At 41.1% G+C, this 24,924-nt stretch overlaps 1 protein-coding gene across 1 annotated transcript in view; it reads left to right on the top strand.

Moving 5' to 3' along the window:
• The first annotated feature begins 211 nt into the window (after window positions 1–211).
• Window positions 212–24,924, top strand: part of celf6 (CUGBP Elav-like family member 6) — a 137,977-nt gene continuing 113,264 nt past the window's right edge. The window contains 2 exon segments of the mRNA XM_051076972.1: window positions 212–530; window positions 10,301–10,383. Coding sequence (XP_050932929.1) covers window positions 281–530; window positions 10,301–10,383 — 333 coding nt within the window. The 5' untranslated portion in view covers window positions 212–280.

The raw sequence follows: 24,924 nt of genomic DNA, 5'->3' as shown, positions 1-24,924 counted from the left end.
ACAAAAACGAAAACACATAAAGCATAAGGAAAAATAAATAAGGCTGATTCCAAACAAGGGGGCTCAGGCTGTGAAGGAAGAGGAGAGAGTATAGGGAGGGAAAACCGGAGGAGGAGTGGGGAGAGAGGAAGATATAAGGGAGGGGGGGCAGTGTGCACTGTGCAGTTAACTACAGAGAGAGAGAGGGAGAAGGAGAGTGAGAGGAGAGAGAGAGAGAGGAGAGAGAGAGAGAGAGAGAGAGAGAGAGAGAGAGAGCAGCCCGCCGGCCCATTGAGGAAAGATGGCTACAGTCACTGCAAACGGAGTGCAGCAAGAGAATGGATTCAGCACCACGAACAGCGCCGGCAGGATGAACGGGCTTACCATCGGCCAGAACACCATTCCAATGAAGGACCACGACGCCATCAAGCTTTTCATCGGGCAGATTCCCAGAAACCTGGAGGAAAAAGACCTGAAACCCCTGTTTGAGGAATTCGGAAAGATATACGAACTCACTGTACTGAAAGACAGGTTTACGGGAATGCATAAAGGTTGGTTATTTTGGTATCTTTTACTTTTAGCGTTCCTGTAGAAATTACAATAAAAGAGAGAGAGAGAGGAGGAAAACAAAACAAAACAAAAAAACGTCCCATTTCAGTTTTGGGGGCAGAGAGCATGAAAAGTGTGCTAATTTGCAGATGTTTGGGACAGAGTGGGAGCCCCGTACAGCCTTCACACACACACACACACACACACACACGCACGCATACGCGCGCGCACACACGCGCACACACACCTACACAAATATATGAGGCGTGAGGGGGAGAACACGTGGAAGTGAATGACTCGCAAGTGCAGGGTTAATTGTTACCGCGTCCAGTCCGGTCCACGTGAATACTACAGCTGAAAACGCCTTTGTGTGTTTACATTGACTATCATGTGCTGAGCATCCCGGTTTCAGGGGGCGGGACAGGCAAGCGCTTGGGGATGCTGTGTTATTTCAGCAGCTGCAGAAATTTCCTCACAACTTAAAAAAAAGGGGGGGGAGGAAAAAAAAACACCCTTGTGTTCTCCATCCAGCCAATTTGCTGCATACTGTCAGAGAGAAATAAATGCTTTCAGGGGAGCGGGAAATGCAAACCATTATCAGGCAATCAGCATCGGTGATTAAGGTGGTGCTGGCATGCTGCTTTGACCTTTCAGCGAGGCTAATATGCAGCATACTTTCTCAGACGTCATTAGCTGTGGAAAATACTATTTACATGGCAGCTGTATTGTAATGCTGCTCCGTGGGCGGGTTGCAGTCAGGAAGTACAAAGCAGGATAATAGTAGAGGCTGAGATCCAGCATGCATCGTCTTCTCGCTCGCTCTGTTCTCACCCCCCCACCCTCATTGTCCAAAACGACCGGGATCAGTATTCACTTAGTAATTAGTCAAGACAGGCCACGGATAATCAGGGATCGATCACTTCTAATGATAGTTATAATAACTGAATGCCACAGTGCGGTTAGGAGTTGGAAAGTCTTTTGGTTACAAAATAAAAGAATCCAGTCCAAGTCCAAAATTCCAAGTTGAAGTATGGTTTAAAACACAACTCAATTACTTTATGTACTACTTTACACTACACTAGTTATATTTGTGTTTATTTTGTGTTTAATACAGAAACAGCTACAGCAGAATGATTTCACTGTAAATGTGGAATGGCTTTGTTCCAATTTGCATTTAGATGTTTATCTATTATTTATTACAAGCCTTGAATTGCAATGCCTTTTCCTCTAGTGTTTCACCTTATTCTGCTGTAGCTTGGTCTAAAAATTACAATTTCTTTAATAATTACAAATTCTTATTATTATTATCATCATTATTAATGATCATTTTAGTTTTTTATCTGGTGATGTTTTATTGATTCATTTTATGAGAGTTGAATCAATAAAATAAGGTCATGTTTCCAGTACTGTCCGTGTCATCATAAGCAGACTGTATACAGCCTACAGTTTATTATTTTATTATCAGCTAAAGGGCTGTACTGTTATTGAAAAATAATAATATAACACTGCTATGACTGATCGTGACGTATGCTATTTTGGAAATAGTTTTTAACTATGTTGAATTTTTTAAATAATTTAAAATTACACACACGTAGACACACACACACACACAAAACACTTGACACTGCACACAAGCATCAGTAGCACTGAATTCACAATCACTTCACTCTCAGTAAAAATAATCTATTCACAAGGCAGGCAAATTATGTATGATATGTAAGTCAGTGGCTACAGTTCATGATCTTATCGATCAGCACAAGTAAAGCGCTCTTGTGGGAGAAATGAGTGTGGGCTCAGCATTGCTTACTTGTGTGTGCAGCCCTGAAAGGTCTCCATGCACCACCTGTTCCTCTAGCCATCAGCTGCTGGTGCTCAACCTGCTCCTCCTCTTTCCAGTGTTCCTCTTTGGAGCCCGGTGATCGATTAAAACAATATTTCTGATGTTTGTGTTGTTTACGCCTGTCCTCAACCATCCCTGAATGTCAACACTCTGGAGGATGGTTGCCTCGGGAAGGATAATCCTGTTCCAAAGCCAGACAGTATGCCCGTTCAAATCATCCTCCACCAAGGCCACTCTGATGTATGCATTATGCCCACTTCATCCCACATGACATTCAAAGTCACTTTGGGAGCACAGGCGTGCACTTTTAATAAGATTTCACCAATGCATTATATGGATGAGTTTTTCTTATTGGCCACTCACCTAAACCATGTTCATGCCTCCTGCTGCGTCGATGTGTGATACCTGTAGCCCGAAGCAAGAAGGTACAAGAGTAAGAAAATGGGATTAGTGTCGTTAACAAAACAGAAGTAAGTACAGTGCATCATCAGCTGTGTCAGTCAAGGAGAGCAGCTTAAAACACTGAGTGAATGGCTATTCTGAAGCCAAGAAATACTTTTGTAGGGGAAGTGAAGGTAAAATTAATGACTTACTTAACTGTGAAAGTTCTTTGAAATGCTACACTTTTGTTCAAAGTGAATTCTGTTGTAAACAACACAATAAAGTCAGTACAAGTCTTCCATATGATCAGATTTATAACTTTGAAATTACATTAAAATTTAATTTAATTGTACAAAGCCTTACAGAAGTCCACTAAAATGGAATAATAGAAACTATAATAACAAAAGAAAACTGTAAAGCATCAGGAATTACAGTGGGTATTGCCATGCTGGTAAACGTTTTCTTCTCGTCAGTAAATTGTGATAAAAAAAAAAAAACTCTACAGTGAAGTTTACATTTGCTTCCTCATTTTTTCATTATATATTTGCTTTCTGTATTTGCACAAATATTTTGATATTTAAGACACTCAGCTGTTGTAGCTCCATAGTTGCTACAACTCCCATTTGAATTATGGCTTACAGAACACGATCGGGTTCCCCTGGGTTAAAGGTTCTATCACAGAGTTTATTCAGCATGTCGCTAACTCACATATCAATGATGTTTAACTATTTCAGTATTCTGGAATGCCCATTAAATATACAGTTTTAACAACTATAATAATTTTATAGTAACAATGGATCACATGACTACTTGTTTGTTAAAGGGGTCATGTGCAGTGATGGACCCACAGACTCTGCCATCCCTCGAAGCTCTCTGGAGTTTTTTTTTTATTTTTATTTTTTAGCATTTTTCAGCTCATTGTTTTGGTTTTCAGCTTTACAGTTTTAATTGCTCTAATAGCCTTATTTTTGGAGCTGCTTTCAGGGAAATGACCCTAAAAACCAACTATTCATTACCTGCCCAGCACCAAGCGAAAGATAGAGAAAGTTTGTTACTAGCTGCTGAATATATTGTAGCATTTAGCAGCTAAAGATTCATATATTTTTCTTAAGAGATAGTGAGGACTAAATAACAGAGCTAAAAGGTGAGTGAATATTGGACTTAACATTCATCAGGATGGGGTGGGGGTGTCATGTGGGTCACAAGACTCACTGCCACTGAGTAGAAATCCCTCAGATGAGTGTTGATTCATCTTTGTGTCTACAACCACAGGCCAGTGGATAGTTTCATTTCAACCTGATGTTGCATCACCTGGGTGAATAGTATTGAAATGTTGTGGCTGTGTTACTATCATCAACAATGTTGTAGTATAGCTCTTGAGTCATTTCCTCCGCCTCCATACAATATAAGGTTTTGTAATAATCTTTTGTCTACTAGTGTATGTATTGCATAGTGGTTCAAAAAGTGCTTTTTCTTCTGTTTGGTTCACAAAAATGCATAGTATGCCAATGGATAGTGGTTAGCTATTATGTCAAAGGCCTGGGAGGCATCTACTGTTGTAACATTATCACAAATTCAATCCACATTTTTATCATAAACAGTAACACAAACATTTTTCACAACAGAGCAATAGATAGAGTGGGGGAGGATATAATCAGCTTGGCTCCACGATCCCTAAAAACATAAAGTTCATAAAGATTTAGTGGAGTGCCATAAATTCAGTTTGACTACTACTTTCAAATCCCTCTTCGAGCTTAGTTTGTGGCTGAGAAAGATTTGATTTGTTTCAGATAGATGATGTATATGGCTGTTGGCATCAGTTAGTAAACCATACCTAATGGATGATTTGCAGCACTACCTTTTTTCACAGCCCGAGTCCTGTGACACAGAATTGCACCATAATTATGGATTTAAGGGCAGATCAAAATATGTCATGTTTGCTCATGACTAATTCATGTGGATTGTAATGCATCAATTTGCACAGATGTTTTGTGCTTTGTGAATTCTTACTTTGGGCATTTAAGGTACCTCCAGGGACTTGTCTGAATATCTGAGGAAATTTTTACATGTTATATTTTCCTGTACTCTTCAGTGGGTGGGTGTAGCTGTATGCTGATGTCTACTCAGAGAATATTTTTCATTTGTTTCTTTTAACTGACGATTATACCCTGCCTCGTAGTTGTTAGACACTGTTGCCTTTAATGTTGGTTTGATAGTTTGTGTGTCGTCAGGGAGCCGTATACAGAGCGTGGGATGACTTGACACTATTGGCGGGCATGGTGCTCGTCAGTGTGTGGTGCAGCCAGGTCGTGCTGTTTAACATCCATCATTTCGCTGAGCACTACATTATCATAATACTTAGTGTCAGTGCCAGAACGCATGCATTGTTCAGACATGCTGAATGTTAGCGGGGGGCAAATCTTTTGCTTGAGTAGCGTTATCTATCAATCCGTCTCTGATGCTGAGAGGAGGGACTCTGAGCTGCACCACACAGCCAGGAGGAAGTGATACAAAGAGTTGTTAAATATCCTCATCCATTCTGCTCTCCTCAGTAGGTCCATGCAGTGTAATTGGCTATAAATAGCCTGCCAAATTGACATAAAAACCCCTCATAGGCATCGAAATGTCAAAAGTGAACCTCAGTAGGGCACTAATATCTAATTGCAATTGACTCACTGAATGTAACAACAAATCTTTGAAAGTGTTTTACAATTTGTAGACAGTTTTGTGGTCTGCTGTGAAACTCAATTCTTCTGACTTATAGTAATGGCCACTGAGATACAGATCCATGCTTGTATTGGATTTTATCTACAGTGTCAGTGTTGTAGAGGAAGTGTTGGACAGTGATTGACAGTTTGTGTAAGTTGAGTGACAGGTGTAGTTTAAGTCTACAGATGACCTCTTTGATCATTAGAAAAGAGTCCGCATGTGAACCAGACAGCTAACCGCTCTGAACAACCCGTTCCGAGCACAGATGGATAGAATGACTGAAAGATGGTAAGATGCTCTGCAGGTAATAGTGTGGTTAACACAGACACATGAAGCGCTGGATGAATCCTCACATCGTATTTGTCTCAGTACCCATGAGGGGGTCAGGCTGTCACATTCAGCAGCATCCAGTTGTTTTACATATTTTTTTTTTTTTTTTGCGCCTAGATCTTTTTCAGAAATTAATTTGCATTCTTTTCCCAGTTTAATGAACATTCTTGGATCAGACATGTGTGAGGAGACCGAAGGAGAGCAAATTGCTCATGATTCATGAATTCACTGCTAATGAATTGAAATTTTATACAAATTTGTTCTGGAGTTATTTCAATTACAGGTACCTGATGCCTTAAAAAAGCACAATTTACTCTTAATGCCTGGATGCATGCAATTGTGAGCACATACTAATTTCCATTTTAAAACAAATTGTTAGAAGAAGCGTTACAGGGGGAAAAGTTCTTTAAGTAATTACCCGAAACGTGTCTAGCAAATGCAACAACACATTTCACATTTCCTGCTTTCTCTTTGAACCAGTTTGCAGGGTTTACTTTTTCATTTGCCTTAAATATAATTTGTTGAACTTTTGTCCCTCACTGAAATTATAGTGTGGTAAATTGTCTTTGATTACCAAAGTATTATTTTCACCCCACTTAACCTGCTCATCACAGGAAGCCACCAGTCCTTCTGTTGAACCCCCACCAGAGCTTACCCTTAATTTCAGAACCTTGTCCATGTTCACCTCCTCTTCTTCTTCCCTTTTAATCCATCCAACTTATTTCCTCCAGTCTTTAGAATATTTGGTTAATTCACTTTAATTCACAGAGAAGTTGAAATGTTATCTGAATTATTTGCTGAAAATTAATACATCTTAAGCATCAGTAAAAAAATTTTTAAAAAGTATTGCAGAAAGTGTTTTTTATGTTTTATTCTATTTTACTACAAATAATCTGTACTTTACACTACTGTTACAAACCTATGTGATACACCAGTGGACATCATGCCCGCTTTTTTTTTCTCAGTTACATTTTATGTGGTAATGTTGTTAAAATTTTAAATCACTTCGTACTTCCTGCCGCATTATCACATACCAACGACAACTCTTTTTTAACAAATTCGGGATTCTTGGAAACTTGGTGCTGACAAACCAGTTTTAAGAGGAGCCACTATAATCAAGGATGCATCATCAACAGAGGGTTTTGCACATCCTGTCTTTCTAACCTGTAGAATATGACACACCCGCTGATGTTTTTTGGTCTCAGTCCAGAACCAACCTTTCATGTTCTAAACCTATTCATTTTTAGTTGAAATGCTCCAAATGGTTTAAAATTAGGTGAGTGAACAAGAATAGAACCTGTTACATGTTGGTGGAGAAGTGGTATGAAAGCGGTATGTTTTAGAAGGGTTTATTTGCACAGTTGTATATAAAACCAAGAGGACCACAATGTGGTCCAACTTGCAAGTATGAATATAATTCCATGCCAATTAGCCAACTTAAAATTTTAAAATGACAGCCCTAACCTGCTAGCAGCTGGTGCATCCCTGTTACCTCCCCTCAAACGGTATTATTGTGCCTTTCCTCATGTTCTACAAGTGGGATGCTCATCTGTTCCACAACTCGCTTTCTCAGTCACTGACTCCTTTGGGCTTCAGATGTCCCTTGAGCCAGCAGTGTTGGATATGAAGCTTTCTTAAAGTCCCACCAATTTTCCACTGCCGCAAGGAAGCTGAGGCAGCCATGCAGCTGGCCTGAATATTAAAGGCTGCAATGTACAAAAAGCCCAGTTTAACAAGCCATTTGAACTAATAGTATTAACTGCTATTTTTCCTGAAGCAACGGGACAAATTTGCAGTGGGGTGACATTGCTTCACTTGTTTCAGATGCAGTCTCCTGGAAAAACTAACTGTTGGATCCATATTCAGATCAAGTATAAGCAAAGTCACAATACTGTAAAAATATTCCATTACAATGAAAAGTTCTGTATTCAAAATTGTGCTTAAGTAAAAGAACTCTTGTATTAGCAACAACATCTTCCTATGAAAAATAAAAGTAATCATTATACAGACTTACATTATATATAGTTATAGTTTATTTATAATTAAGATATTAGTGCTGCTTGAATCTTGTTGTTGCTCAAAGTGAGCATAAACTGCTGGGTAGTTTATACACCATATTTTATAAACTGATCACGTGTTTTTGTATATAAAATATTAATCCTAAAAGTACTGAGTAATTAATAAATGTAGTTGAGTAGAAGTATAAAGTAGCTTTAAAAGGAAAAACTCAAGTAAAGAACAAGTGCCTTATTCCTCAAAACTCTACTTTAGAACAGTGCTTGTGTAAATGTTACTGTTTATCACTGAAACTAGACATGTTTTGTGTTTAGTAAGGAGAAAAGGATAAAAAAGAAAGAGTTAAAAAGAAAAAGACATTTTATGAAATTATAAAACTACTTCAATCCAAAGTGTGAATTTTTTCAGTGCCATGTTAAGATGGACACTTTTTGCAGTTTCTATTTCCATTAAAGGACTTGGGACAGCCCAAAGCTACTTTCCTGGAAGGACACTGGTCAAATAAAACTTTACTGGTAAACTTTGTCCAGAAAAAGCACCATCACTGCTGCATCAGCGCTGCACTGATTTGCGGTCGGGACATTTTTAACCTCATACTACAGTAAATCATGTGACGAAACCTTGCCAAGATATACTAAACACCTGCAAAGCAGAGAGGTGAAAAACATAAAAAAAAGGTTAGGGCAGTGGCAGAAGGCAGTCAGCAACAGCCTACGATTCCCATAAGTCCTTGCTAGGACATGCCCCCTGGGAGGCCTCGGCTCATGTCCCACAGTTTTGTAATGTCACAAAGGATGAAGAGTGTTTCCCCAGGCTCCCAAACTTTTCTGCTTTGCTGTGTGGCATGCTGTTTCATCAGTGTCGTTTAGGTGATTTTTCCTCTTGAGTAACTGCCTAGTTGTGGAGGAGGGTGAAGGTTGTCGTGAAAGGGAGCTCTCTTGGCCAGGCGCCAGAGTGTGTTGCTGGGTTTCGGAGGTGATGGGTGCTATGTGCTGCATGCCGGCTATCATCTGTATGTGCGAGTGTGAGTGTGGTGTGTGTGTGTGAGTGAGTGTGTGTGAGTGAGTGTGTGTGTGTCTCTCTCTCTCTCTCTTCCCATGGGAATCCTTGGCAGCAGGTGTGACATGTAGTAATGGGAAATTATGCTGCATAGTGCAAAACCTCCTCTGAACGGGGTCACCCACTGTCAACTCTGCCAAGCGCGTAACAGAGCAACCACTCACTCTTTAATGAAAGCTGTCACATTTTTGTTAGGGACTTATTTACTGATGCATATTCATTCTGTTTTCCCGAATTTTCTGACTTAAGCAAAAGTCTCCAGAGACATGTGGGGGTACAGTTTCAGCTCATCACCAGAGGTTTTTAATTATTTGGCAGCTAAAATATATTCATACTGTTTGACTTTTCCCTCCTGTATCCTGTTCAGCAACTATGAAAGTGATCATTCATCAGAAAGCAGTATGCATAGTTTTTAGTTATCAAAAAAATCTATCTGGGGTGACTTGGCATTTTTCATCACCACTCTCTCTAAATTTAGCTTCCGGGAACACATTATTCTTTACACTTTCGTGTTCAACATTTTGCTGTTTTCTTTTGCTTAGTCCATTTCACCATATTAAACTGAATGGAAAAAATACAGAATTAGATGGCAAATAACAATAATAACACTATGAGAAATGTGGCCAACTTTATATTCTGATAAACAGTGAAGATATGCATGAGTTCAGTAAATCTAATCTGAACCGGCTGTCATACTTTGAAAAAAAAAAAAGGAGTAAAATTTTAATCTAACCAGCATGTTATTTTCTCTGAGGGTATAGAGCTATTAACTTCAGAGAGCCACATTCCAACTGTCAGCAGAGTATATGAATTTCATTGTAATATAATACATGTTTTTGGCAATAGCTTGTAAAACTCCAGTAAATCTTACATTATGGCCACGTGTAGATTGGAATTACCTCAGTGAAATCACAAATCCCTGGGTCCATTTGGAAGGTTACAGTGTGGTTTTTGGAAGCTCCACATCTTTACAATGCAACTTATTGGAGTGATTATCCAATGAAAATCAGATCTGGTGTTTGAATCGCCACAAGTTACATTCTGTAACTTGCCTCAGAGTTCACTTTGTGCAGTCTAAATAGGCTTACATAAATGTGATGGAGAAAAATATATTTTTTTACATCCTCTATATGGCTTGTACCTTTCTTTTTAGATATACTTGATGGGTACTAAATGCTGAAATCCCCAGATTACAGTATCATAATGACATACATATGACCTTCTGCTCTTTGGATTTTATGTTTTGTGGCCTCTTACAACTGTTAAGTGCCCTAAAAAGCACAAGGTACATTAAATGTATTCTTCTTTTAAGTCCGACCATAAACTCTCTGTCACCAGAACTTTTTCCTATTTCCTACTTTTATTATTAATGATAGTGTGTAGTTGTGAAGCTACTGTCTGGTAGAATAAGCCTATGTCTCTCCTGTCTCCCTGTAGGATGTGCCTTTCTAACATACTGTGCCAGAGAGTCAGCACTGAAGGCCCAGAGCGCCCTCCATGAACAGAAGACTCTGCCAGGGGTAAGTGCCCCGATCTGCCCTCTGTCATAGGCTAAAGCCCCCAGGGCAACCAGCCTGGTATGGGAATCTACATTAACATAGGAATTATATCACACTTGCTCACACACACATACACACACACACACACACACACGCTGAGGCACATGGGGACACAGTTTACATTAAGACACACAGGCACACACAGAGACATGGAAACAGATGGAAAGAGTCACTCGTACTTTCTCAGACTCCTCTCAGCTGCTTTTCCTTGCTCACTCTAACACACACACTTTCTCGCTCACTCACCTACACACACATACGCACACACACAGACATACTAAAAGAGTGTGAGTGGCCTATCTCACCTTGCAGTGTCTTATTACACTAATCACCCCGGCGGAGATATTTGATAAGCGCTCCTTCATAACAGCCCATGCTGTCCTTCCCCTGTCCTCTCACAATATGGCTGCCGCAGACACTAATTGCCTTGAGGAATCCCACTCTCATTATCACATATAATCAAACAGTAAGTATAAACAATCATTTTTACCATGTATATCACCATCTGGTGTTTTTGTTTTAATTCTCTCCCCTGGTTTTCTCTACTCTCGTCTTCTATCGTTTGCCTTTGGCGGGCAGGTAACTTTTTCAATTAAAATAATGGCCTCTTCAAACAACACAGGTAAAACATACCTAGTAGTGGGCTCTTAAGCCCACCCAGGAGGAGACCCTCAATCTGGGATGAGCGTGAGCTTGTGGTGTCTATCTGTACTTGATGTGCGTGAGGGGGGACTCAACTCCCACATCAGGGGAATTATCGAGGTGTGATTGAATTATGCCCGCGGGTTCCTAAGAAGGAGAAGCTGCTCCAGTACTCAGGCTCCTTACTGCCCCCCCGTCCTTTCACCACGTACCGAGACACCTTCCCAGGTGGGGGCTTTAATCAGAGCCTGAGGATATCCATCTAAATCTCCAGGGAGGGAGAGAGGTACAGAGAGACAGAAGGAGATACGAGGGAAGAGAGGAAGACAGCAGGGGTAGGGAATGGTTTGCAAAAGGGGGCAAAGGCAGTTGATGGAGTTTGGGGGCTTTATATTGTTCTTCACTGTTGAGTTAATCAGTTGTTTGCACTTCAGTGAATATCACAGGTACTTCACTGAATGTTAGGCACACCGGCACACTGCGGCGAAAGAGTCCCTCAGAGACCAGGCTCCCTGGCTCGTTACTCCCTCCCACAGCTACATAATGAGATGATTGTCATGATGGTCCTGGATTGGTGCTCCTATCTTTACTGCCCTCATAGAGGGACATTCTTGTTTGTCTTCTATCTAGAAAGAGGTTAATGGCATGTTCTGTGGGGTTTGGGTAAACATTTCCCCTGTACAGCTCACAGCGAGGGGTCAGTCCTGCAATCTCGGGCTGAGCACAGGCTGCATACAGAAGGCTAATAAAGATGTTCTGTCTTTGAGAGAGAGAGAAAAAAACAATGAGAGTGGGAGAGACAGACAGACAAAGACCGGCAGAGGTGACACTTCTGGACAAGCCTCATTGTCGTTGTCATGGCCTGATGGTTTGAGATGCTCGGTTGTATAATGCTGTCATTTCAGTAGCTCCTCCACACGGCATTGCAGACACGATTGTGCAGTCTGGTTGTGGCTGTGTGTGACTGTCAGGCAACCTAGATGCAAATTTTTGTTCAAATGAGACATCTGGCTTTTTTTTTTTTTTTTTAAATCAGCATCTTTCTCTCACAAGAAGATACCTGAAATTAATTAAAAATACAAAGACTGCCTAAAAAGAGAGGTAAATCATATTTGATATAGCTGCTGCACAATTATGTCATATGAGGTTAAATGCAAATTAAAGTATGAGCTCTGACAGTCAGCAGCCTAATTCATCATGTTTATCCTTTTCCCTGTATGTGCATGAGGTTACATTTGGAGAAAGCCAAACTGTGCCCTCAACCCTGATTACCAGATGAAGTCCTTGTATGGCATCATCCCTTAGACCTAAAAGACACTACAAAGCTCTGGAGCACAGACAATGATGGATTTCACTTATTTAACTCAAACTATCCATCCATTAGCCATGGCCTTTATCCTTATGAGGGTTGCTGGTGTACAGCCTGGACAGGTCACCAGACTATTACAGGGCTGACATATAGAGACAAACAACTATTCACGCTCACATTCACACCTACAGGGAACTTAGGGCCACCAATTAATGCATATCTTTGGACTGTGGGAGGAAGCCAGAGTATCCGGATGGAACCCCATGCAGGGAGAACATGCAAACTCCACAAAGGGGGACTCTAGCCGGATGGCAGTTTGCAAATGTTTCCTCAAACAGAGCCTAAACACTCAGCTGGTACTTGAAAACATTCCAACCAAAAATTATGAGGCTTGAAAAAGAAGGTGTATGCATGTGAGTTTGATGAACCGTTGTCCTGGTGACCAATCGGCTTGGGGCTGCAACAGACAAAGCCAGAGCATTGTTAGTATGGCCTGCCTTATACTCCCTCTGGCATCTGTCAAAGGGAGAGTGGTGTCTACTGGGCAGAGAGCAGAGGTGATAAGAGCTTCACAATTCCTGTCCTGTGTCTCCATTTTTGTTGTCTGTCTGCTAGTTTGTTGAAGCTTGGTTTGTTGAGAGGAAAAGAAACAGGACACATACACACACTGGCAAGGTATATAGAGATATATGTAGTGTTCACACAAGGAGTAGAGACAACAGAGACATAAGCACACAGATAGTACAGCTATGTCTGACATCAGAGACTTAAAACTCCCATTGTCTGTTGATATGAACACACTGTGATAATACAATATGTTATTTACTGTAGTTGCTTATATGGCATAGAAAGTGGAATGGCAGCTAATATGGTAAGATGAATAGTTTCAGCTTCTCCCAACAACACAAAGATTTGGTTGCTGCATATTGTTACAGTACAAATGCATAATATATTAATGCATGTAGAGGGATGAATGGGTAATTTGTATGCACAAAGTATTAATTAAAGCAAATTGGACTTAAGGCAAAAAAAGGCATTCTTACATAAGCATCACTGATTATGCCTTAAAAGGTTTTGGGTTACATTTTTAAACAAGAAGTTTTTACTTAAAAAATGAAAAGTTCATGAATCGAATCCAAATCCAGATCATCACAGCTGAAGGGACACGTCCAGCCACATTAGTATCTCGGTCAGAGTGCTGTATTCCTACTTGTGTGTCCCCCATTTAATACATCCATTGTTACACTGTGTAAGTGTCTCATTCTTCCTGCTCAGTGCAGATATTTTCATATTAACATACTGTGTGCATTTCACAAAAGGAAGCGACTACAGGCTTAACAGTGAGACAGAGAGGAGGCAGAGACGTTTGGGTGTGTGTGTGTGTGTGTGTGTGTGTGTGGTCTCAGCAGGAAGCTACGACTCTTACATCATCTCCAGATTGGCTGTGAGTCTTACATTTTCCATAATTCACATTCCTTTACTTACTAAATCTTGAACTGTGCGTACCGCATTTGAATTGCCACCTGGGGAATCCGGCTCTGTCTGTTGTGGCTGAAGCAAGCTCTGTTTACATTGTTTGATTAATTGCATGTAAAGAGCATAATGAGCTCTTGATGTCCTGTGCATCAGATCCCGCTGCTACAGTTTGTACAGTAAATGTAATCAGAGATTCAGCCTCTTGCCCTTGGTGAGCTTGTGGTTCTGTTGCATTTGCGTGCACATTCAGCATATTCCCCTGATGTAGGGCAGCATGGCACTGTATGTGGACAGGTTAGGTCATGCCTGTGAATGATTTCTCTCTGGATCTGATTAATTCCTGGTATGTTTACACACAGGCCTGGGCCAAATAGTAGTTTATGCACAATCCATTAGCATTCCCCTTGTACATCAAGACCATTTGTGTAGACCAGGTAAGTTGTTTAAGTTCTGATGACCAAATACTTTTCTTTGATTGCCTATAAACTTTATGGCAGCCATTATTTTTTCTTTTTGTTAACACCATCTGGCACTAAAGACAGAAAGGAAGTATAAATAATATTTGCAATTGCAGCATCAAAATGTTATTTACAACTGTTTGCCAAATAGCCTTGCAACATGCTGCTGGAGCCCCGAATCTTCAAATGGATCCTGCTCTCCCCTCTCAGGGCCGTGCCGCTTTTTCCTCTCAGGCCAATTAGCTCTTGGTGTTTGCATGTAACAAGCATGCTAATTGGGTGCTACTGAAGCCCAAAAGCCAATTAAAATTTTCTAGGAAAAAAGATCCAGCTTCTCTTTGTCTCTCATTCACTTGTGCTGTGTTCCTCTTCCGACCCTCCCCCCATGCCTTCTCTAATCATATCTATACCACTCTCACTCCCCCACTCTCTTTTTCCACACTTTCTTTGTGGAATGTGCTGAGTGTGCGGTGGCACCACAGCCTTATACTTGTCATTTACGTAGAGGTTTCTGTGGAGGGATCCACATTTCTTGGTTTCTGAGTGAGAGCACTAGCAGCACCTGACCCTTGTACTGATGACGAATCAGCCAAGCGCAACAATGAAGAAGATAGGAGAGAAAAAGTTACCAACTCCCACTCTCTGAAGTGTTTCTCGTCAAATTTGAAAGGGTAAGCTTGATGGTATCGGCTTTCACCAAAGTGAGTGGCAAAATGTTTGGGTTTCTCACATTTTTTTTTCTTCTGTTTCTTTCTCTGTGCATGAAAAGTGCCGAAAATTGACTTCAGCGTGTGTCACACGAAAAATGGGTCAGGGGGAGATTGTGCAATACCAGTATTATGTGTCACTAAGCCAGTGCTTCCGTGTTCTCAACACTCTCTCTCCGCATCACACCACAGATGCGGCCATCGTAGACCTGCCATATGTCTTTGTCTGTGGCTCAGAGCACACTGAGAATAAGCAACCAGCATTTTTCCCCCTTGTACTCTCGTAAAAAAATCACACACGCCTTAGAGAGGCAGTGAGTATGAATGTATAACTGAAAAGCATTTAATTTGAGAAAGTGTTCTCAAACAATTTGTTGCCTTTATTCTGCTCTTTATTAAACCAGACTTTTGTTCACTGAAGAGTGACTTCTCCTCAGTGACTTCTCAGGGGAACTTGTGAGGTGGTAAAGATGCAAGCTCACACGCATACAAATAAACACAAAAACACTCACACATTCAAATGTACACACCAATAGGTTGCATTTGCACTAACATGACCACATCCTCCCTTTATTAGAATTTATCTAAAAAATGTGTTAGTTGACATATTCAGTAGTAGAGGCTTTGTGAGGAGTATTCCAGGTGAGAGATGTGTGTGTGTGTGTGTGTGTGTGTGTATTGCAGTGTCACGGTGTCTTATCAGAGGACATAAGCTCCTCTCCAACAGGTCCACTCCTGGACAGACATGCTGCAGTTTAAACTAATTACTCAGGCCACACAGAGCCTTTACCCATTCTTTTAAGGGACAAATTGCGTTCTGTTGCCGATCAATTTGTCCTCCGTGCCAGATTTGTCAACCTCCAGTGCCCCTGAGCAGTTGCCATTATGAAGCAAAAAAAAAAGGGGGGGTGGGGGGGGGCTGGGCACTGGACGTGAGACCTCTGCTAAGGCTCCCCTTGCTCTCCTCATCATCAATTACGTCTATATCATTTTCTTTCTCCTGCCCGCTTTAGAAAAGAAATTAAAAAGGGCCATTGTTTTTCTTATCCCCCTGGGATGAAAGCATTTACTTCGCTGCTGCACCGCGCACGGCCATCCTGCCGATTAGGGAGTGAATGGAATCACAATCGAGGGATGCACTCGGCATTGTCTCCTATTATGTGGCTGGTGGCCCTGAATATTGTGCAAAAATTAATTTCGTTCCATCTGATGGGATTTTCAACCTTGGAGAGTGCGAAATGTTAATCCTGGCAGGCGGGTGGACACTGTGGAATGCCTGGCCTTTTTTTTATTTTTTTTTTAAATGGTGAATGTGGACAGGGCACAAACATAGTTGATTGTGAGAGAGCCCTTAACCAGCCTATAAAGATGGCAGGCCAGAGGCGCTGGACAGATGAGCAGGAGAGATAGCGCTTTTCAAAGGCCGCAGGGCTGGAGAGTTTCAGTGGCAACAACCAGACCCATTTGTCCTCTAGATCTTGAACATATACTGCAATACAGTAAAACAGGCTGGTGCCCAGGTTGTTTGAGTGAAAAATCACAGTCTCGCAGTTTATTGAAAGATGGATCTACGAACAAAGTTGCAGTCACAAAAACTGAAGTTCTGGGTTTTACTACAAAATGAGATTCAAAATCTGTAAAAGTGCATTCTATTCTTTCTAAATTCAGTGAAGGCTGAGCATCTATGAGATTACCAAAATTCCACCCATGTGACAATGACTTCTATAATGAATGAATGAAAATTAAAAACAAGATTATAGAGTCTTTTAAAATGATGATACAGCGAATCTCTGATTGACAAAATGAGAAGACCTTTATTCTAAAATGCTGGAAGATGTACCACAGACAATGACCTTTGAAAGATGAGCATTGGCTTTACTGGGTGGGTTTTGTCTTAATGTATGTTGAAAGCTTGTACGCTGAGCAGTTCCTTCACACACACACCCCCCACCCACCCACATCGACACACTCACTATCTTCCCCTCGCTGACAGGTGGAGTTGGACTCCGCCGTGCATGCTCTCCTGCGCTAATTTATCCACTTCTTTAGCAGTAATGAGGCAGAACTGGTAAATGTGGGGACAGCATTGTTAACATTGCTGCTTCACTGGGGAAGAGGAGAAGGCTGACAAATAGCGGAGAAGGATGGAAATGAGGCCTGGGTGCTGTCACACCTCAGAGAAAGATGATTTTAGTCTTTTACTCGGGCTGGATCGCTGTCTCTTAGGCTGCACGCCGGAATGTGACATTTCCTAAACCAATTAAACATCAAAGTTTCCGCTGCATCAAGATCAGGCTGTTTTGGCAATAACGACTGGAGAGAAAAATCAAAAACAAACCAAAAATGAATATTTGAGGCTGGATTTTCACCTCAAAATCATCAAAATGCTGCCGGATTAAGGTAATTAACTTCCAGCCCATTCAGTTTGAGGAGATCAGTGTGTGAATCTAGTTTTAAAGTTGTGTGATATTCAAAAGATGTCTAGTTTTATCTAGTTTTAGGCAGTGTGATGTCTTAATAGAAACAGGTTTTGACACATCACAATAACAGATAAGTAAATAACAGAAAAGCTGTTGTCTTTTACTTAGACAGCACAGTTGAAAACTGATCAGTTTTTTAAGTCTTTCTTATTCCTCTGCTAGTTTCCTTTCCTTTCCTTTCCTTTCATCTCCACAGCCTCCCTCTCTTTCTGCCTCCCTGTCAGGTAAGTTAGTAGCCTTTCATTGCAATTCACAATTCATTCATGCAATCACTGAAGACATCCAGGCAATCTGCACGCATTTGTTCAAAGACAAAACAGGGGGTAAAGAAAACATGATGTTGCTGAGTTCAGCAAATCACCCTGGCAGCCTGGGTTAACAAACACTGCAGTTAATCACACATGGACAAGTGTAAACCTTGCTGATTCAAAAAGGATCTCCACATGTTGTGACACACACACACACACACACACATATGCACACACAGGACCTTGGAGGCATATCTTAGGATTTGTGAAAAACATGTGATTGGATGTCTGACATTTTTGGGAGGGGAAAGAAAAAGGGGGAAGGGGAGAGATCCAGAGAACAAGGAAAAGAGAGCAAAAGAGGAAAGAGATAAAATGATGAGTCATCATCAGACAGGGAGAGAGAGAGAAAGAGAGAGAGAGCATGAGAGGAGATGCATTCTTGCATAATTAACACCCGAGCATCACCAGGACAAACTCCTCCATCAGCGTGTCCAAAGGATTAACTACGCCACGCTCCTCTTATCTACCCCATTTCGTTTAAGAAAGAAAATGACCTTGTGCTTGTTTACATGCTGATTAAAGACAGGAGGGAGAGAAGGAGACAGCGAGAAAGTCAAACTGTAATCAGAAGAGTTTGTTAAGTGGAGTATTTTTGGTGGTGCCTTCTCAGCAGATACAGCCAGCAGCAGCCAGACTGTGTCATGGCAGCGACACAAAAAAAAAAAAAAACGCCCAATGTAGCAGCTAACAAGCAATGAGTGGGCTGGGACAAAAAGAGCGTGTGTGCGTGCGCGTGTTTGTTTGTGAAGGTGGTGTGTGATAAAAAGTATGTTTGGTGTGTGGGTGGTTCCATTAGTTAGTCTGCCTGTTTTATTGCATTGGGAATAACTGCTGTTTCTGGGCTCCTATGAGTCAGTCTATATACTATACTATCTGTGCATGTGTGTATGTCCTCCCCCCCCCCTCTCTCTCTGTGTCTGTGTGTGTGTGTGATGTGTATGCGAGTGTTCTTCTATTTCTTCTAAGACCCAGTTTGAATTTAAGACCTTTGAAGTAAAAGCATTTGCGGCTTCTTCAAGAGGGCAGTTTAGATTTTTTTCTTCTTTGGTTTGGAATTAAGGGAGCTAGTTTGGTATTTTTACACATCTATCTGTAAGTATAATAAGTGTAATTTCTTGGTAAAATCAGCATTAAAAGCTGAAACTATGATTGATGCTCGCAAGTCTGTCTATCTCAAGTGTTACTGCTGTGGTTGATGTTTCTCAACATGAAGGCCACACTTCTTATAATCCCCTCTGCTTTTTGTTTTTGCTCTTTTTCCACTCCAAAGTCTCCCTTTGTCTCCCTTCGCTTTACTACAGAGGATAACTTTGTTTTATCTGTTAGCAGCCGAATAGCTGCGACTTGTACCTCTTTGTGCCATAAACTCCTTTATGCAGAAAAACCATACTATCAAGAGTACCCGCAAGTGAGACTGGCTGCAAAAATGCAGCACGGAGGCCATTAGAGGCTATCGGTATTTTCGGAAACGATCAACCATCAATGATTAATTGATGTTAAAACTGCAAGAGGCAGCACTAAGATGCAAATTTGGCAGTGTAAAAAAATAAGACCTCAGTTAATAAGTTAAGTTCAGTCTAATGGGGTAGGTCATAGGTCACGTCAATCAGCAGTAAATTAAAGGATAATTTTTTTACAAGTCTGTATAAATATATTCAGATGTCCATATATGAACACCAAAACAGATATTGCTCTCATTCCTCCTGTTCATACTGGCCTTGAAGAGATCTTTTCCTGCACAAATGGAGGTCTTCCAAAGTTACAACCTGTTTAGTACTAAATTCTCTCTTTGTATTACTATTTCTCCACCCCAGCTTAGAACAGTGATACTCTGTGAAAATTCAAGGAGGGAATTTTGGACTCTGAATGTTGTGCCCCCATCCATTCCATTGGATTCCACTTTAGGACCAGACCAAAACTGTGATACAGATATTTATAAAATAAAACCGAACCATAGATTGGAGAATCATTACACCCCTAATGTAACATACAGGCATGTGAGTATTGTTTCAATGAAAAATGTGAACTCATTCTTTAATGTCCTCACAGGTAGAGAAAGACAATCTGAACTTTCTCTCTCTCTCTCTCTCTCTCTCTCCGTCTTTGCTCATTTCGTATTGCTGCCATGTCTACTTTCCTCATGTCACTACAATATTATCCTCTGCAGACTCTGATACACTGACACTGACTCAGATGAACAGGAAAAGAAAGTTCTCTGGGTCAGGAGAAAAGAAAATAGTGAAGTAGCATTTTGAACATAGAGAATGAATCCCTCCTCAATTTTTAATCCTTCTCTTTCTTACACTATGTTTGTCCTACATTTCTAAAATACCTACTGGACCTCTACTGGGGAAACTTTGAATTACTGTAATGGGGATGTACTACAGTATTTGCTTCATAGGAACAAGTATTGCATCAGCCTTACTTTTTGCAGTTACCATTTCATGCCTGGGTTAACTATTGACAAAATCATAGAAGCAAAAATATTGAAAAAATATTCATTCTATTATTGTTACAGTAATGTGTAATGCTACACATTGTGTGGGCATGTTTGGCTATCTCAATTTAACACTTCCTTTGGGAACACTGACAGTCAATCAAAAAGAAAAACCTACAGTAAATGAATGAGAATTGAGTGAAGTAGGAAATGAAGTAGACAAAAATATTGTTATGAAAAAACTTATTACTGTAATTATTAGTCAGTGGATTCAGTGATTAATTAATGTGATCAATGGATTTTTTCTCTCTCTCTAAATGGAAGGATTTGTAAATACAGTCTGATAGACAGTAAAGATGATATTCATTGTACAAATTATTCCGGAAGATATACAGTAACTGAGTGCATTACAATGTAAAGGCAAAGAAAAAGTGCAAAAAACATTATTATACTATTTAAAGTGCATCTCTCTATAAATATATCAAAGACTAAGACTATGGATTTAACCCTTTACTCAAAGGCTTAATTTCCACATTTTCTAAACACTTGGTGATAAAAGTTTTAAGTGTCAATTATATATACTCATATAACATTTTCTCATCATAGACAGCTAGAAGGCAAGACAGAAGGAAAATGAGAGAGAACAAGGTAGCGATACAGAGGAGTGAAAGGTGAAATGAGGGTGCACAGGCCCCCGCTAGTTTCCGTTCAGTCAGGCCCGCCACTGCAGAGGAAGGCTCTGACAGCGAGGTGTCAGAAATAGCACCAAGGCTAACACCTCTCCTCTTGCTTATTAATGCATCGCTCTCATAGCCGCCTCCCTATCACATACACACACACACACACACACACACACACATATACCACAGTCACACAAACAATGCAATACACATCAACAAACTTCACACAGCTCAGTCACTTGTACGCAGGGCTGGTGAGCACACATCACACCCAAACACACACACATACACCTATGCAGGGACACACACACACACACACGCGCACACAACATTGTCAGATCAATATTGCATTACTGCGGTATGTTCTCCTCTGAGAGGTTACAGTGATAGGTGAGGGGTGTGGGTAAAAACCTTCTCTTCTGTCTGTACAGTGGCCAGGCACACAGGGCAGATCTGAGGAGACTTCACAGCTCTGACAGCCAGTTTCACCTCCTGGCTTCATCGCTGTCGCTCCCGGGTCTCATCCAAGGCTATACCTCAGGCCTATGATCATCTGTACAGCATGCGAATGGTGTATAGAGTGTGTGTGAGTGTGTGTATGTGCATGTGTGTTGGAATGTGAGCAATCTACTCTTACAGCCTCTTAGCTCCACTTCTTAGATATCCTATGAAAACTACAGATGTTCATATACTTTCCTATGGAAAAAAGGCCCTTTAGATAACTAATTTGTTTTTTTCTAATATTTACAAATTTTTCTTAATGTTAAGTTTGATTAAGGTAGTAAAGCGAAGGGTAAATTATTTTGATTAAAATTAAGGTGTATGTTTCAGGGGATGGTTTGATGATTTACAAGTAAATTCTGTCCATCCCTGTCTGGGATAAGAAGAGTTAAGGTTCTTAATTTGTAATTGAAATTTAAAAAAAAAAAAAAAAAACTTCTAGAGATCATGCTGATGTGCGTGTAAGACTATATATTTATGTGTGCCCTTCTAAGTTTTTGGGTGTTTGTGTGTGTGTGTATAGACCAGAGGGAGTGGAGTCCTTGGTGCCGACTGAAGCTCCAGCTTTTCCATTTAAACTGTATCATTAAAATGGGCAGAGAGGCGAGGGAGATGGCCCTCCACACCTCATAAAGTGTGAGTGCCATGCCAGGCGAAGTGCCACGCACCGCTGCGTTTACGGCGAGCCAAACGCACTTTTTACACACCTTGTCCTCTCTCTCTCTCTCCCTCTCTCTCTTTTTCTCAAATCGCTTTCATGAATATCTGTTTATATCATATTACTCACTCTCTGCTTTCCTACTTTTCTGGTTTTGCCCCTGCTAAGTATTGACCGGTATTTCAACTGCCCCCTTTAGATCCTCCTCTCTCTTTTTTTCTGTCAAATTTCTCCAACAAGGAGTTGGAGCGTAACATTGAAAGGCTATAATCAATGGAAAAGCACCACTTAGGGAGCCCATTTGATGCATACTGTAGGGCAGAGTTGATTCAAGGGTGTAGATTGAGTCAAGCCTCATTTCATATCCTCCCCAATTAGTCATCCAGCTTGTGCCCTCTATAACCCCCTTTTCTCGAGAAGCACTGGGCCAGACGGGCTCTCGTTTCACACTAAACTATAGATGAGTTAATTTTTTCTCTTTTTTACCCTCTCAATCCCACAGCTTTTTCTGCAAGATAGAGCCATATTTCCCCCCCCCATTCCCCCTGCTTCACACCTTTGCTGGGATAAGCTGAGGCAGACCCCCCCTCTCCCCTAACCTCTACATCTCCTTTCCCACCTCCTCCTTCACTCCCTCGCGTTCGCACCTCTCCAACTTTTCCACTCGTCCGCCCATTTTCCCTCCACCATAAATCTCTACCCAAATCCTACTTAAACCTGCATCAGCAGCTGTCCTTAAAACTCCATTATCTACAATTACTTCAGCATTAGGGAGTCAGAGCACACCTGCCCCCACATAAAAGTGCCCTCGCCTAAAAATATTAAACCTGCCCAAAAGGGATTTGTGCTATTTTATTTTTTTTCTCCTCCTTTTGTTGTACCTGCTTTGTGGCTGCCCTCATGGTGAGGCTTGTGAACCAAAAATGCCGACAGTCTAGATTAGTGCCTCTGATTAGTGGGTGGGCGTGTGAATGTGGGCTGTGTGCACAGTATTTAGATGGGTTGGTTTCGCAGCGTGATCACAGGTGGGAGGCCACTGGCCCTGCCTGATTGGAGGAGAGTGCCAATGGGCTAGAGTGTGTATGTGTTCACTCGCAAGTCTGTTTGACTCTTTGCTGTGTTAAGTACATACATGCTCAGCTATGAAAAAGCATTAAGTAGTGTTTCTTTTTCTTTTTTCTTCATTGTACCATATCAACAAAATATTCATGTTTCCATTCCTGTTGTATACTCCATATTCCATGCACTGGACAAAAGACATATGGATTAAAATTTAAGTATCCCTAATCAAAATATTTAATACCATGCAATATTTAATATCATGGAAATGTGGTGTTATTTCACCTAGTTTTTCTCATTAAACTCATGGGTCATTATCATAAAACATGATGATGGCAGGGTTAGAGGTTACAATACTAGATGTTTCATTAGCCCAAGCAATGCAAAAATACTTGAATATTTCTTCCCCTCTAAACGTGACAATAAAAGCAAAACTATTTTCAGTGGTGACTCTGTAATACATGTGTTGTAAATGGCAATTACAAAAGAACTGTTTGCTATAGTGCTTACATCTGAATTACCGCTGCACTTTGGTTCCTTTCCCTTGAGGAAAATTTTAATCAAAATTAAATTTCACTCTTGTTTTTTGCCATGAGCAGGTACAAGAACGGATCTGCTAATTAGCTGGTACAGATGCAGAGTTTAGTGGTCAAATGTGCTAATTGGGTTCTGACAAAGTGTTTGTGGTCACTGTGCGAGACAGATGCCAAAAGAGTGAGTCAGTTTAAGGCAAACTTGCACAAAATATGCCAGTGCTGGCGGTTCAGGTGGTAGTTGCACGTGTACTTGCATGTGTGTGGAAGATGTGTGGGAGATTCTGCGGGCTGGATGGTGCATGTTGCATGAGTGTTGGTAATGGACATGTAGGGAGGCTGGTTGGCGGGGGCGAGGGGAGGAATGGGGTCGAGCGGACTCAGCTGTAGGTAGCCCGATCTGCTCTGATTGACAGTGATGGCAGATAAGGTGCTTGTGGAGAAGGGAATGTGAGCAGAGCTGCAGGCAAAGATAAGGGGCAAGATTAGCACCCTGCCACGTCACACACACAGAGACAGAGAGGCAGAGAGGCAGAGTCCAGCGGAGAGTGAAAGATTGAGATGTTGACGCGGAAAGGTATTGGCTACAGTTAATACAATGGGCAACCAAGAGTAAAGACTGAGTTTATTGTATGTATGTGTCTGAATGTAGACTCAAGGCATGTGTGTGTGTATGTGGGAGTGTTCATCAGCCCGTGTCCCAGGTAGCATTTATACACCCTGTTGAGTGGAGGCAGCCCAGTTTGTGGGGTGGGGGCTCAAGGAGGAGGGCAACTAATCAGCTCATAATCCAAGTGGCTGGCGTTTCCAGGGCAACGTTGCTGTACATTCATGCGTGGCAAACAGATACACTCTCTCCCTTATTTCTGTCTCTCGCTTTATGTTTTTTTCCCACCTCTTTCTCATACCTCTTTGCTCTTTCTCTCATCCTGTTTTTACTTTCCTTTCCTCTTTGGCCCTTTCCTGTTTCACCTCTAATTCTTTCCTGTCCCTCTCTTTCCGAGTGTCTGTTTCTCACTATTTCCTTTTCCCTCCCCCCTCTCCTGAAAACCCCCCATCTTGCCTTCTCACTCTCTCCTCTTGCCTCTTTCCCTTAACAATTTTCTCGCTCCCCCTCTACCTAACCCATCCGTCTCTCCTCCTAATTTTCTAATTCTCCTTTTCCCTTCCCTGTCAACATAACATCTATCTATTCTTCCTCCCCCCTTTCAGTCTTTCACTCTTTCTCTGCATAATCCTGTGCTTTATATT

The sequence above is a fragment of the Lates calcarifer genome, linkage group LG2 (genome assembly GCF_001640805.2).
Source record: "Lates calcarifer isolate ASB-BC8 linkage group LG2, TLL_Latcal_v3, whole genome shotgun sequence".
NCBI classification, from domain to species: domain Eukaryota; kingdom Metazoa; phylum Chordata; class Actinopteri; family Centropomidae; genus Lates; species Lates calcarifer.
This window is presented reverse-complemented; position numbering and strand designations above follow the sequence as displayed.